This window comes from Protopterus annectens, chromosome 4.part0 (genome assembly GCF_019279795.1).
Source record: "Protopterus annectens isolate FY-2018-M chromosome 4.part0, PAN1.0, whole genome shotgun sequence".
Taxonomy (NCBI): domain Eukaryota; kingdom Metazoa; phylum Chordata; order Ceratodontiformes; family Protopteridae; genus Protopterus; species Protopterus annectens.
Genome location: NC_056733.1, coordinates 12,223,102 through 12,238,991, shown reverse-complemented (window position 1 = coordinate 12,238,991; position 15,890 = coordinate 12,223,102). Strand labels below are relative to the sequence as shown.

The 15,890-nt window shown below is 40.1% G+C and overlaps 1 protein-coding gene across 1 annotated transcript in view; it reads right to left on the bottom strand.

Moving 5' to 3' along the window:
- Positions 1-12,897, bottom strand: part of RHBDL3 (rhomboid like 3) — a 951,138-nt gene extending 938,241 nt beyond the window's left edge. Inside the window, exon 1 of the mRNA XM_044068052.1 lies at positions 12,032-12,897. Within this exon, the coding sequence (XP_043923987.1) occupies positions 12,032-12,151 (120 nt within the window). The 5' untranslated portion in view covers positions 12,152-12,897. The remainder of the gene's footprint in view (positions 1-12,031) is intronic.
- Positions 12,898-15,890: the final 2,993 nt, after the last annotated feature.

Below are 15,890 nucleotides of genomic sequence, written 5' to 3'. Positions count from 1 at the left end.
GTGCTACCTGACACTACTAATACTACATTGACATAGCAATATACTTTAGGGAGAAAAAGTACTGCTACACTGTAATATAACTTTTTATGTACATACAAGCAGCCTGAGATAATCTATGTAAAACACAGTACATACATGTGCTTTACAGTGCAAGACATTACTGCCCATTGTGGTACTTTGTTTCTGTTTGTTACAGCATATCAGACTGCTGTGACACATTAATTGTGATGTTACACTACAAGTGTCATGTTACAGTGCTACTGGTGTGGCAGTGAGAGGTAGGAATGAGTGTGATCATGTGATCTTACATTGCAGTATGGTGATCTAGTACTCTCTCTCTCTGCTACTGCAGCATGCAGCAGTATATAGCTTAGTTCTAGGGCTGTGATGTACTCGCTGTTACTACAGAAGTCAATGGTTAATGTAACATTGTTCCAGTGCTGTTACTGCAGCAGTCACCAATGAATGTAACATAGGTCCAGTGATGTTATGTAGTACTCACTGTTACTGCAACAGTTAGTGATAAATGTAACCTAGCTCCAGTGCTGTGATGTAGTAATCACTGTTACTGCAGCAGTTAGTGATAAATGTAACCTAGCTCCAGTGCTGTGATGTAGTAATCACTGTTACTGCAGCAGTAAGTGATAAATGTAACCTAGTTCCAGTGCTGTGATTTAGTACTCACTGTTACTTAGCAAACAGGAATGAATGTAATATAGTTCAGTGCTATGATGTACCATCTGCATGGCTATATAAGTTAGGAATGAGTGTGGCACTGCCTGTGCAACTGCAGGAGTCAGATGTCAATGTGATACTACTGAGTTAGTGACTCTTGTGGTGTGGCACTGCCTGTGCAACTACAGGTTACAGATGTGAATGGGATACTATTGTGTCAGTGTTGTATTGTGATAAGATATATGGCTTCCCAAATATTTCCTCAAGACTAAACTGTTTGGGTATAAAATGGATTACAATAAATAGTCTGATGAAAGAAATGTAGGGGGCAAACCTCCTACGTCCCCTGACAAATCCTTTGCTAACATATACTGAGATGGCACTAATTCGTCAAAAGAAAAAAAGTGAGACTTGCATTCTTCTGTCCTACTTTTTCCTCTGTTGCTGTCACATTTGATCACCTATAATTTATTATGTCCAAAAAAAAAAACACATAAGGAAAAATCTTACCTTATAATGCCCGAATGCATGACCAAATAGAATGTGGAGGGGCTCTATGAAATGCCTTGTGAGTGGAAAAAGACTTGGAAAACTTCAGAGGAATTTTACAAAGAGGCTACATGGAATGAAGCAATTTGAGTGACTCGGGTATGTCGTCTTCAGCATAAAGACATCTTCAGGAGTCAGAGGGAGGATCTGACCCTCATTGTGAGGTAGCCCATGATGACTATCTGCTTGATTGCCTAAGGCTTAAGAAATTTGTGGGTACAAAGTAATTAACGGGCTCCACCACATGACAGCTACAGAGAAGCCCATCTTATACTAAAAAGGAGAAAGTCTGATGTCAACAGAAGGCAATGAACAGGCTGAATAACTTTTTGGGTGACTAAGAGTAGAAAGTGCATCACACAATTCAAATTATTACAAGGCTGAAGACACCAGAGAGGAATTTAGGGCATGCAGATGGATGGTGGCAGGCATAACAGGATTTGTTTTTAATTAATTTCTGCTATCCCTTCCTTGGGTGCTAACATTACATATGGAATCTTCCTGTGTCTTAGAATACATTTAACATGTTTTACTGGAAAAGCTCACCCAGATTCTGCCGCAACTTGCTGTGAGGGAAAGGTTAGTTTGCTTTTGCTTTCTTATATTTTGTATTACTTTATTGCCTTCTTCTATTTTGTATACTGTGATTTGTTTTCTTTACACTATGTTTTACTTGTATTCCGCTTTTAATTACATATGAAAACTAGGAAAGAGACTACAGCTGTGTATCTTGGGAGTCAAACAGAATTTTTTTTCCCACCCTTCCTCCCTGGTGCTGTTGTGTTGTTAAACACAACTGTCTTTCTAGTTGCATGCCCTTATGTTAATTTGACCACATATCTCCTTCCTTCTACCCTTTCATTGACTGTTGTGCGTAAGCACAAAATTGTCATTTTGTAAAATCACGCCCTTTCAACTATTTACATTTATTGGCCATCCCACTGTATTCCATAGAACCCCTTCCACTCTATCTTGCTCTTTTAAAATTAGTGGCTCTCCACTTAGACAGCTAAAGCTTACATTACCCCCACTTTCACATCTAATTGCTAAGTGCACACTGCAGTGCTTAGGATATTAACCCATTTTTTTTCATCTGAACTTTAAAATCTGCAACATCTGTTTCAAGACCACCAATTACCGGAGAGCTCACATTCTGCTTCAGTAGTCATCTTGGGGTTAGGGCTTCTGTTTTCTCCTGGTGAGAGAAGGAGCACAGGGACATTATTTCCTGATCACCAGAAAACCTAATAACTGCTTCATAGGTTACAGCTTGGAATTTGTGCTTATATTCTGTTCCTGGTGAGCGAAGGAGCAGTGTGCACTGATTCCTGACTGTTTCTGTTTGAGCAATGAGTGTCTGTACTTGACGTTCCAGACTGGTCCTGGTTGTTATTCAAGGCATCTACCAAGAAAAGACTACAACAAGCCTACAGACCCTTGCATCATCTGGGACAAGACTACAGATCACCAAACAGGCTGTGGCCTGCTTCTCATTTTAGGATTGGTACTAATGTTTTGCTTCTGGTGAGAGAAGAAGCAAAGGAGCACTGTATCCCAGCAAAGTGAAGCTGTGGTGATACCAGCACTAGTAGTAGCCAGGCAACAGCCATTTATGCAACTCCCCTCTTTTCATCATCCTTGACAAGCTAATTCTTTGTTTTCAAGAAGTACTGCTTGATTTGTTTCGAACTTCAGAATATCTGCCCAAATACTGCATCCTTAAATTTTCAGGGTCTACTTGTTAGTTTCCCTTCAAGTGTCCTGTATAGACACAGACATCTTAAGTGACATTTTTCCTGTAAAAGCACAAATTAAATTTCACCTATACCTAGTTGTACACAGGGCAACTAGTTTTCAGTGACAAGTACTGTCCCCAGCGTTCCAAACCAGATACCCCGACACTGCTTTACATTCTCACTCCAACTGTCTAATCAATAAAAAAGGGTCTGTTGCCATAGATATGAACTTTGCCACTATCTCTGTTACCAGCTTGGTGGATAAGGACATTCTAAGGCAATACAGAAATTGCCTCATGTTTGCTGACAACTAGTTAATTCTCAAACAAACTGGTATGGTATATTTGAGATGCATTTACACATTGTCACTGGAAGCAAAGCTCTCACATAATAGTACTCCTAATGTTAATAAGGTTGTCCGTAGTACACACGCTGCACCCATCACACACAATTCAAAGCAGACGTATACACCCACATATGCTGAGGCACTTAAATGTAACCCTCCTAAACCCCAAAAGACCATACATAACAAATTCCCTCAGCAGCCCAAAATGCACTCTTTCAAAACAAAACCCGCATCAACACATACAGCCACATCTCATAGAGCATCTACTTCTAAACCCATAAGGCAGGCCACCACACAATCGAATATTCTGGTCATTGGAGATTCCAGTTGTGAGATACACTGATGTCCCTCTCACCAGACTGAGTAAGGAGAAAGTCACGGTCAGTTTCTTATCAGGGGCTAGGATATGCCATATTATGCACGCACTCAGGTCACTGGACCAAAAGTACCAGTATATCTCAGTCATAGTCCATGTGGGTGTAAATGACCTAAGACATGCCTCCCTAGACTATATGAAGAGAGACGTCATGGAACTCTTGGAATATGTGTCCTAGGCTGGTATGAGCCTAGCATTGAGCAGCATTTTACCTTCTCTAAGGATGATGCCACAGTATGAACAAAAGATGACTGACTTTAATAATTGGCTTAGTTTCTTGTTTCATTCTAAGAGGGTGCAATATTTGTCAGCATGGAAGGAGATGGTCAACAGACCACACTGCTTTGCCAGGGATGGTCTACACCTCTCCACTCTAGGCTTTTGAATATTAGCTGAAACACTGTCTTCCCCCATAGTGCCTTTTTTAAGAAATGCCAAACTGAAAGTACTTCCAACATAGCAAATCAAATGTATTACTGCTCAATGCAAGGAGTGTGAACAAAAACTCCACTCCCTAGAAGCAAGCTCTCTTCACCCTATAGAATACTGACATCTATGCAGTCACTGAGACATGGTTTAAAGCCATGGAGAGCACACAGGCAGTGCAAGGTTATAATGCCTTCCACACATTTAGACCAGCTGCTACACAGACAGGGACTAAAGGTGGAGGTGTCTTGATTTACAAGACAAATATACTTCAAGGCTGGTCAAACAGGACAATGCACCTGAGTTGCTCCATGTTCAAATCACAATATGCACAATCAAATACCACTTCCTTGCAAGCTAACGGTCCCTATCTATGACCCAGGAAACCTATACCATGTATTTAAAATAAATGGAAACACACCATCCAACCTAATACCATATTCATTGACAACTTTAAGTACCCTGCTATTAACTGGGAATCCTATACAACACCAAACATACAGGCACAGAGATTCCTGGATTTTGTAAACACAAACTCCCTGGACCAGATTGTTAATACATCAACCATACTTTATATGGTCCTCACTAATACAGGAGAGTGCTGCACACACCCCAGTGTAATGTCTTCCCTGGTAAGGTCAGACTACAAAATGGTCTCCTTTGAAGTAAAAATAAAACCCATACCCCCAGCTAAACCTAGAATATTCAGGAACTACTTTAAGGCTAACTTCCTGCTATTAAGTGATAACCTTGCACAATTTCAAGCCTTTATTAACCCAGCAACACTGCTGCATATACAGAACTGTTCACAGAAACCCCAAACAAGCACTTCAATATCTACATAGAGACAACTGTACCTACCAGGAAGAAGTACAGACCTAACTCAAAAAACAAGCCACCCTGGTAGAATAACAAAATCGATAGGCTGTATAACAGAAGGAAGAAAATCATGGCAAAAATTAGGAGGTGCACCACCGAGAAGGATAAAACTACTTTCATCAAACTAAACAAACAACTCAGAGGACAAATAAAGTCTACTAATCCAAATTTGAGGTAAATTTGGCCTCCCCAGCCAAAGACAACCGCAAGACATTTTTAGCTATGTCCGCAACCTCAAAAGCAATACACAGTTGTGTACAGAGTTTGTAAATGAAGCCACCTATACTAAGACAGAAGTTACAGCAAACCTACTGTCCGATATATTCAGCTCCAATTTTACCCCTCTCTCTCCCCTCTCAGTGTTCCTTCAGGAAATACCATCAAATATAACTCCTCCTGCTATCACTAGGGAGCAGGTCCTTAATGCTCTCTCTAAAGGCAAGAACACTGCATCAGTGAGCCCAGACAATATTCTCAGATGCCTTCTGTGATGCCCCACCACTGGCTCAGTAATCAAGGAGCCTCAATCCTCACCATTAGCACCAGTGGGAGACGTACATTTGGAGGATGACAAGTACACATGCAGTATTTCTAGATGCAGCTCTCTGCATCAAGTACAATTTCCCTTAAGAGCATGCAGAGACCACAGTCAGTCCGGGGCTGGTTTCTCCCTGTTTCTCCAGATCCCCAATAAGATTCCCCACTGGCACAGCTCTAGAGTTGAGATATCAGCTGAGTGGCCAAGCCAAGGCCTCCAGCACCCCCTCTGTACAACCAGTGCTTTGTGTCCCTGCCCAAGTAGCTGACAGACAGACAGTCTGAGGTTTGATTTATACACACACACATACACACACACCTGGGAAAGGCTGCCACAGGTCTACTAGTTATACCCCCTTCTGCCCAGACTATGAGGTAGTTATCACTGCCACCAACCACCTCTTTATCAGCTACATTAAGACTCTTAACAAAAGGTCTTCAAACTTACTGTGTAATGTTACTATTAATCCAAATGGTAGTTTGCCCAAGAGCCAGGCTATTAGGAGTGGCCTTCACAGTGTCACCAAATAAATATGCAAGTACTCTCAGAACTTAAATATGTCTCACAAATATCAGCCACACTGAAAGGTTTAAATACATTTAATAATAAATAATAGAACAAGAAAATACTCAGTGTAACATCAGAGTTTAAAATCAAAGGCAATATTTAAAACAACATTGCAGGACAGTCTCAAATAAATAAAGAAAACATCTAAATTAAGTTTTGCTATATTCCTGATTATATCTAGAGAATTACTATATCCTCGTTAACTTACTTACAGAGCAAGCAAGATGTGTGGTGAATGGATCTTGTCAGGTCAAAGACAACATACAGAATACTCAGTCTCTCTCAGGCAGTTCTTAAATTAATATCTCAAATATTACTGCTGGGATAGCTTGCAGAATGACATAATTTCTTCTCATCTGACTCTATCCCAGGTAAAACTCCCACTGATACAGCTGGTAGCATTTAGGATCCACCTATGTAAATATATAGACAAGGCTTTTCTTAGATCTAAGGCAGACTCTGGAAGTCAGAGAACAATATAAACACTTCCAAGACAGTACAGTGAACCTCTAGTTCTAGACATTGTGTCTGTTACTGCACTGAAGCTGAAAGATAACATCATTTTATTACGTGGCCATAAAGTAATTTAATTTCAGCTATCTTTTCTGAAGTTAACCCCTGGTGTTTCAGTTTCCACTGTTAAAATATATACATCTAAGCAGTTATAATAGTGCAGGTACATTTCTGTTCTAATCCAGTAGGGTACACTGTGGATACATAAGCTCAGTACTTTACAAACCCTTTTCAACATACACTTCTGTACCAGCAGTTTGATATACACATAACGTACAGTTCTAATACATTTGTAACACAAGCATCTGAATCATGTTTACATTCACAAATGACATATAATTATTTACAAAATTCCAGATAATTGGGCTGGCAGTATCTCCTTTCATGACACCTTCATAGCATGAAACATGACCTATCAGGCACTCTAGAAGTGCTATTTAACTGTAGACGTCAATCAGGCTTTGTGCCTCATGAATGGAGAACAACAAAAGTCATCCCTCTGCACAAAGGTGGGCCATCTACAGACCCTAGAAACTACAGACCTATAAGTCTCACTATTCTTATTTGCAAAGCCATGGAAAGAATTATCATGAAAATGATCAATAATGGTATAGCAAACCTAAAGACACTGGCCCCAACCCAGTATGGTTTCATCAAGGGCAGGTCATGTCTACTCAATCAGGTGGACTTTTTTGAGAAGGTCACTAAAGCAATGGATGAGGACAAAATGGTTCACACTGCCTACCTTGAATGGCCAAGGCATTTGAACAATACCCCACTTCGGCATTGTGGACAAACTCAAGAGATTACATACAAACCCGTATGTCATCCAGTGGATAGCCAACTGGCTCACAGACAGGACACAGGAAGTTAGAATTAGGGAGTCCACCTCTACAAACTCACACGTGGAGTTCTTCAGAGATCAGTCATTGGATCGCTCCTTTTTGGCATTACTTTTCTGAAGTCAAGGTGAATGTCAATGGTCTCTGGCTGAGTAAATTTGCAGATGATTGCAAATTAGAAGCTGTCATTGAATCCCACACTGTCACAGGAAGGGCTGACACAGACAAACAACTGGTGTCAGAGCCATGGACTAAAATGAAATGCCAAGAAATGCATAATAGTATCCTTCAGGAGTCATCCACCCCTGGTAGCTATCATATTGACAACAAACCCCTTAGAGTTGATCCAGTAGTCAAGAACTTAGAGACACTCATAGACTGTAATCTAGCATTTGACCATCATGTGTCTACAGTAGTGAGGAAATCATTCTATGTTGCACAACTTGTAATCAAAGATATGGCATCCAGGTCCAAGGAAGTCATTGTTCCAATGTCTTCATCATTCATCAGACTTATCATTGAGTACAATGCCCCCTTTTGTATGTACCTAACCAAAAATATCCAACAATTGAGACGTCCTCACTAAAAGAATACATTGCATACGTAAAATGTCCTACGCACACTGCCTCAAGGCCCTATCCCTGTATTCTGCCTCCTACAGGCTATTGACGGGAGAGCTATGCCTGGCATACAGGGCATTATCAGACCACACTCTAATGGACCTCCTACATATCCACAAAACAAACAACACCAGAATTACCTATTCTGAAGACTTAAACCTTACCTGTGATATAAATAGGACCTGCTGGAGAGGCAGGTATGTATTCCAAGAGACTAACCATCTCTAGAACAGGCTGCCCATCCTCCCTAAACCAATTTAAGTGCAACTTGGACAATTGGATGAGCAACAGGAAATTCATCCTGGTTTGGCACCTTTGTCTCTAATAGACAGAAGCAACTTGTAAATGGTTCATCTCCCAAGCCCTTGCTTGTAAATGTTTCATCTCCCAAGCCCCTGCTTATACTTATCAAGTGTACCAGAACGTCTCGGAGATTTGGGATACATGGGTAGGCTTAAAAAGGCCCTTGTGGTCATTTTAGCCTAGTAAACACCTACAAATCTATGAACCTATTAACAAATGTATTAAGTGTATATGTATATGGTGTGGTAATAGGTTAAATTAGTGACACTCTAAACTACCCGCAGGTGCATGCATCTCTGTGTATCTATATGTCCTGCAATGGATTCATGTTCAGTTCTAGACTAGTTCTATAACTTACACCCATGGCTTAAAAGGATAACCCATGTCTCTCAAAAGGATAAAGCTTGTATGGGAGTCATATAAACACACACACACACACACACACACACACACACACACACACACACACACACACACACACACACACATTTGTTTATCTGTAATGTAACACTTGATGGTTATCTATATGAATGCAAGGGTCTTAAGAAATGTGTGTGTTTGGAGTACTAGTGCATGATGGGCAAACTTGTTGAGTGAGCTGTACAAGTTGCAGTTTGTCAACTGACATTTGTCACAGAATTTTTTTTCCAGCACTGTTTCTATTATGACCACTGCAAACATTAAAAAGGGTGGTGGTAAGACTTCCACATGTAGGATGGGGATTTGGCCCCTGCAAAAAAATATATTTCTTTTTTGTCTGGATGTATTTATGGCTGGTTGTGTTCATCCCATTATAACATCCAAACGTTACTCGGTGATTCATAGTGGAAGACAAGCACACACATTCACGCCTACTGCGGACACTGTTACCTTGATCTTCCCAAGCTACCAAAGTACGCTTCACCTCTAAAGTTTCTGCACTCCACAAACAGGGCTGTTTTTGACCAAGAGTTCCATTACTGACGCCTTTATCTTCACAGAAATGGATCGTCTCTGAATGACTTCGCTGTCAGAGTTGTAGTTAGAAATGTATATTTTGAACTTCGACATCATACTGTGGATTCCACCAAGCATCCACCTCACTTAAAAAATGTACTCTTACCCTTTTAAATGTTGCCCCTATACACTTTGAAAAGGGACCCTTTTTTCAACTGCTGCTACTTAAAATCATAAAAAGGCTGAGATGCATTCCTGCATGTTTGCATAGCTCTGTACTGTAGGCACTAGTTTAGACAATTCTAAGCGTGCTGTACTGATTGTACTTTCAGCCATAAAGTTTCTGACAAATGCTCAGAAAAAAAAATACTAATTTGAATACACTGAGTATGCCTAACTACACTCTTGCTCTCAATCTCTCTGTCAAGATTACCTCTGCTTCTTTCCCAATTACCTATCTAAACACTGGCTTTCTGCGAAATTCACAGCTGTCTAACTTCTGGCTTCCCACTTCAGTAACTCTATTCACAGTACTGTTTTATAGTTTCATAACCTCCAGCTCCTTATTTTAAAGCTACTGTGTTTACCTAGGAAGAACTTTAAGTAGCAAGACAAAATATGTATAAAATACTATTGGATAATCTGTGATATAGAGCCCCCCCACACACACACACACACACACACATACCTTCTTATCTCAGGAAACTATTTGAAGTCATTGACAGATGTAGCTGTTGTACTGTCAGACACAATGTCTGCTGATACTGCGTCTTCTCATGGGTAACAGACATTTTTCATAAAAGATTACATCCTTACAATGACAAAACATGCTGTTACATTATTCACTTCATGGCTCATCAAGTTGCAAAGAAAATGTGGCATTATGAATCCTTGTCTTCAGCAAAAGCACATACGAGCCTTTCTTTATTTTTACACAGATCAAGGGAAGTGTTAGCTTCGAATTAGGGGACAGCACAACCACAACCATCCGTCAGTCACCCACTGATAAGTTATGTATCAGACTAATGGGATTGGTCTGTAAAAATCGTGTTATGTGTTACTCTGAAAATAATACAACTTTCTATCAAGTGTACGAGCTGCTCACTAGTAGACAAAGCACTCAGTTCTGTCCCTTGTAAAAGCTCAAACGTCAGTTAGTAAATGGTCAGTCTAATACCAAAATGGAAACACATTACACTAGACAAGGATTTGTATACTGTCTCTCACTGGGGTTGAGAATGTATGGTACTGTACAGCCTCTCAGCTATCAGAAGGATGGGGACACCTCCAGATGTGTCCTGTGCATTGCCTGCCAGTGGGTCAGGTGTCAGTGATTACACCCACTGCTGGCCCTGACACATGCTGCTTTGGTGAGGGATCATCTATATCAGCACTCGATCAAATAGAAATTTGTCACAGTAGTTAATTGTAGAACAATTTCAACATGATATCCACAAAGCTTTTAATTATCTAAAGTAAGACTTTCTATGGACATTGCTAAACATATTTTCTAACAGAGTCCAACAGGATGTTGGCAAAGCACACATGAGATCCAGTGACTCTAATTTGTGTTTAAAATGGAGAAAAAAGTTAATATCATATCAGCACTAGTCATATTTTAATATGTCTATCTGCTCACTCTTTTACTTTGTCTAGTTTGCATACTTCCTTGCTTTCCTAATTAATAGCAGTTCATCTCCTAGCCTCCTGTTTTCCTCAGTCAGTCTCCTCTGCCATCTTATTTAATTTGTTTTAAGGGTCATTGCATTTTTTTCATTCTTCAGTATTATCCATGCCCTGTCGACAATCAGACTTCAGCAGCTAACTTTTTTCCTCCAAAGAAATCAACTCTCCTCTTCAGCTTCTCACTGTTTTCTGGTCCCTTAAGGTACCAGATGAAGCTTCTACAATCTCCCATCAGTTCTAGCAAAGGCCTCTAGACTTCACCATTTCTAGTACCACTGACCTGGATCCCTATAGCTGCCCTCCTCTCACTTTTGGACTGCACTCAGTCCCTTTAGCTGTAATTCTATTAACTTAGCAGTTCAGTTCTTTCACCATAAAATGCCATTGATTCTTATTCAGTGCGGCAGATTCTTAAATTCCTACTTTACTCTGTAAACTTTGTGATACCTTAATACCTCATCAGAAGTGCAGTATGTCTTTAGTATTGTGCTACCCAGTTACCAGGAGTGACACACTAACAAATAATCGTCAGTATACATTATCGGAAAAAAACTAGGGTTGCCACATTTTAATATGCTCAAAGTGGGACATTTCTTTGAAACCTGAGATTCTGCATGACATGTCACACCCTTAACCAGTGCAAAGGATTCCTTCCGTACCAAAGCAAAGATTTGTTGTTGTGCTGTGCAAGTTTATTTCTGCTGTTTCATAACATATTAAGATGGTTCAGCTACACTATCATAGTTTTCTGAAAGATTTAAAGAAATGGTAGCTGTTTCCTTCTGAAACAAAGGTATTTAACATGTTCATTTTTATTCTTTTCCAGGACGCTAAAGCCTAAATTAGGAGTGTGCTAAAATGAACTTTTCTTCAGACGAATATATTTAATCGGTGACCATTAACAGTAAAGGAAATCAATAGTGTAGCAGGCTTAAAACAGGATGAGCTAGTTGAAATGAAAGTTCAGCATCAACACTGTCATAACAGTAACACTCAAAGGAACCCCCATCCTAAATGCACATACACAGTGATGACTTACGTCTTCTGGGGCTACGGGCAGCACTTCTGTACTTTCCAGAACTTCAATTTCCTCCCCTTCTGAATTGGCGGCCACAGCAGGAGAAGAATTGGTATGGAGCTCCCGTTGTCCCTCTCCCATTCTTGGAGGCACAGTCCCGTTTCCTCTCTTTTAGTATCTTACTTAGAAAACTTCGAGTACCAACAATCTTCACCCCATTCTTCCAGGCACTTTAAGAAATCCAAGAAAAATATAAGCCTCTCCTCCACATCACAACCCTTAATTTTAAATATAGCACTAGTACAACGTCCCATGGATTTCGAAAATAAGTCCAAATCCCGACTAGTTATCCTTTTGGCGTACTCAGATGAATTGTCAGACTGGCAAGGTGCTTGTTGTGTACAACGGAGTAGTGCTACGCAGGCAGCGTGAGTGCCCTCTCCACATCATCCTCCAGTCACAAGCACTGCGGCTTACAGATTAGGAAGAGCTGCTATAAATACCAGAGGAACAGAAGCCCCCCTCTCTCAGATGGCAGGCTGCAGTCCGTTGCTATATTATGTTATTGTAGCGGGGGTCTCAGGGCTACTCGAACGCTCCTCTGGGGCTATACAGTGTTACAGACCTGCAAGTAAATGGCATGTGGAATAATAAAAAAGACGCTCACGATGCATTGCAACGGAAGGAGCAAGTATGCCACTTGCAGAGATTAAAGGTCTATTGACACAGTTTTCTTCATTCACCGCTAAATATTCGGAAAGCAGCTGGGGCGGGGGGTTAAACGCCCAGGTCCCGGACAGCGACTGCCGCCTGACTTCTTGCTCAAACTGCAGCAGCAGGGCGTTTGTGTGTGTGTGTCTGCTTGCGTTTTAGGACAGGCTGGAAGAAAGTCCTATCATTCCCCAACATTATTTTGCAGGAAAATGAAAACAGCATGACAAGTGTTACAGCAGCGGACCAAGTGCACAGTTTCAGTACCAGTCAACTACACCCGTTTTAAGCAGAATGTTGCTTGACGTTTTGATCACTTTTAAAGCGCTCCCTTATTTGTGCAAAAGGCCATAAATTACCAAACAATGCAGATCAACTGAGAAAACAGAACATAATATCCTTATTCAGTATTGAGTGTATCTATCGTTTGTGGGGGTGACCTGACCTATGGGTCAGGCTTGTTTCTACACTTGTCTCCCCAGGCACGTGTACTGTCGCTCCTCTCCCTGTACCGTGAAGCTGTGGCCTCAGCGTCATAGTTTTGTGTGTTGAAAAGTTAATACACAGTTTCTGTTTTTTCCCCCTCAGTTTTAACATCTTTGGGTATTATATGATACTGTGATTTATTAATATTTGGCGCTGCATCCAGCAGTAGCTCATCCTAAATAAGTCAGACAGAATATTCAACTGGCGTCCTCTAGCAGCATTACGTACAATGGATTTAGACACTACAGATGTTATTAAATTAAGACCCATTTTACTGGAGGGGCCCAGTCTACGTAAAATCTGAACTGGGGGCCATACGAATGCCAGGCCGCCCAGATTCTGGCCAGTGGCCAAAATGTAGTTTAAGGCCATCTTCCTGTGATATCTATGGTTTAGAGGAGCAATGTTTAAATGCATTCTCTGATCTTTTTAATAGAGCAGCAAGCCACCTGACCTCCACGTCCAATCCCATTACTTCTCATTTTGTTCTTTTAAAATTGTACGGCTGTACTACTACTGTACATGCCAACTGTTTTCTACCTCTGCACCTCCCATTTAATCCAAATGTTCTGTTGGCCTGCTTAATATTACGTAATACAGCAAAGTTTTACTATACCTACTCCAGCTTAACTTTTCCGGAAAGGAGCAGGTATGGAAATCAAACCAGAAGTGGACAAAAACAAGTAGCAACAGAAAGTGCTAAAAAGCAAAAGAAAACAAAGTTCTTGACAAGAAGAAAATGAAGGCAAGTTGGGGAGGTCTCCAATTATCATGGTAAGTATAGAAACCTGCTGGAGCAAACACATTTGATGAATGGATGGCTAAGGAGTTAAAGTTAAGCCAAAACATGAAAGGTAAATGGCAGCTCAAGGCAGTGGACTGTGTACATGCTGGTTTATAAAATGTAAAGAAACATTGAGATATACAGACAACTGTAGATTCTCTAATACAGATTTAGGAAGAGTTTTACATCTTGCAGGCAGTGATATGCTTGAGGGTTTGCACACTGATGGATAGAATACTGTGGTAATATAGCATTGGGGATTGTATGAACATTACAACCCAAAAGTAGCTAAAAAGCTTCAGAAACAAATCATAGTTATTTAAAAAGTACTGATTATGTGGGATTATCTAGTACAAGCAGTCAAGATAGTAGAAACATGTGAACCAGAAATTGTAGCATAAGAATAAATGGGCAAAAGTAACATTAATTATTGAAATGGCTATGGCTAATGCATATAGTGTCCTGTGCACTAAGTGATAAAAAGTTCTAAAATATGAAGATATGTAAGCAGACACTAGAGCAATGTGGAATAAAGATACTCCGATAACTTCAACAGCCATAAGAGGAAGAGGGCCAGCAAAAAATAATGTTCAAGCATAATTAAATATGGCATCAGTAAAGGTAATCCATTATGAATTTCAGGAGACAGTAAACAGTACATTGTGGGTGCTTAGAAGACCAGTCTTGGCAAACATCAAAGTCTGCAACAATGAGAGTTCATGAACTGTAATTGTACCCTAATTTAGGAATAGAGTTTATCTGTGTCATGGTATAAGAAACCCTAAACATTTGAAGAAATTTAAAACAATGAGAAGTAATAGCCAAATGCAAAACTACTTGCTGGAACTTCTGAAGGTGATTGTAAAACCAATGCAGCTGACTTTTTTCAATTTACAACTGCCTAACTCTTTTCGGTGGAGAATATCTGAGAATGAATGAACGAATACTGTGTTCTGCTGCCCCTTCCTGTAAAGACAATAATTGGTTCATTTCAAAATTGATCTACTGTGTTTTTTCATAGTTAATTATTTTGTATCTGTGTTGTGTACTGGAGAATGAATGAATGAATGCAGTAGCCCATTGTGTATGAGGTGTTTTCCAAACAACCTCCTACTCTCTTCACTACTGTCTTATCGCTCCACCTACTACATGCTAATGCAACATTACCACCGTACTGCAAGCTGACATTCAGCATACAACATACTTGTTTTACACTGTCATTTTATTGGCAATAGGATTTATTGATACACAGTTCTGAACGTCTTTAACATCTCCAAAAAGACAAAACTATATAACCAGACTGGGTGGAGCATGTTAATCCTAGCTGCTTTTTGGATGATGCAGCTGTTTGTACACACAGTGTCACTGGTACAACAAATAGTACCCTCACTTTTTGTGCAGAATGTTGTGGGTTCTATTCCCACACAAAGGAGATGGATTGCTGACACTATAGTGCAGCATAAGGGAGTTGCTGTACTCTTGAGTGTTTTATCCTTTGGATGAGATGTTAAACTGAGCCCCCAATTGTTTGAGCTGGTGGTAGTTCAGATGGATGTAAAAGATCCCACAGCACCTTTCAAAAAGAGTAGGGATCCTTTATTTACATACAAAAGTAGCTCTAATTTACAAAATATTTACATATTAGCAAATATTTACAAGTGTACAAATATATATATATATATATATATATACATATAAATGTATGTATGTATGGGTCTACTTCACATGATCGAATGTTCAAATGTTCGAATTCCATATGGCCGAGACCATATGATCGAACATTTGAATGTTCGAAAATGTGCAGTAGACCTGCAAAACACAAACAACAAAAAATAGACTGTGTATAGCAGGGGGCAAGTCCCACTGTACCCCCACACCCCCCCACAACTTAAATATATC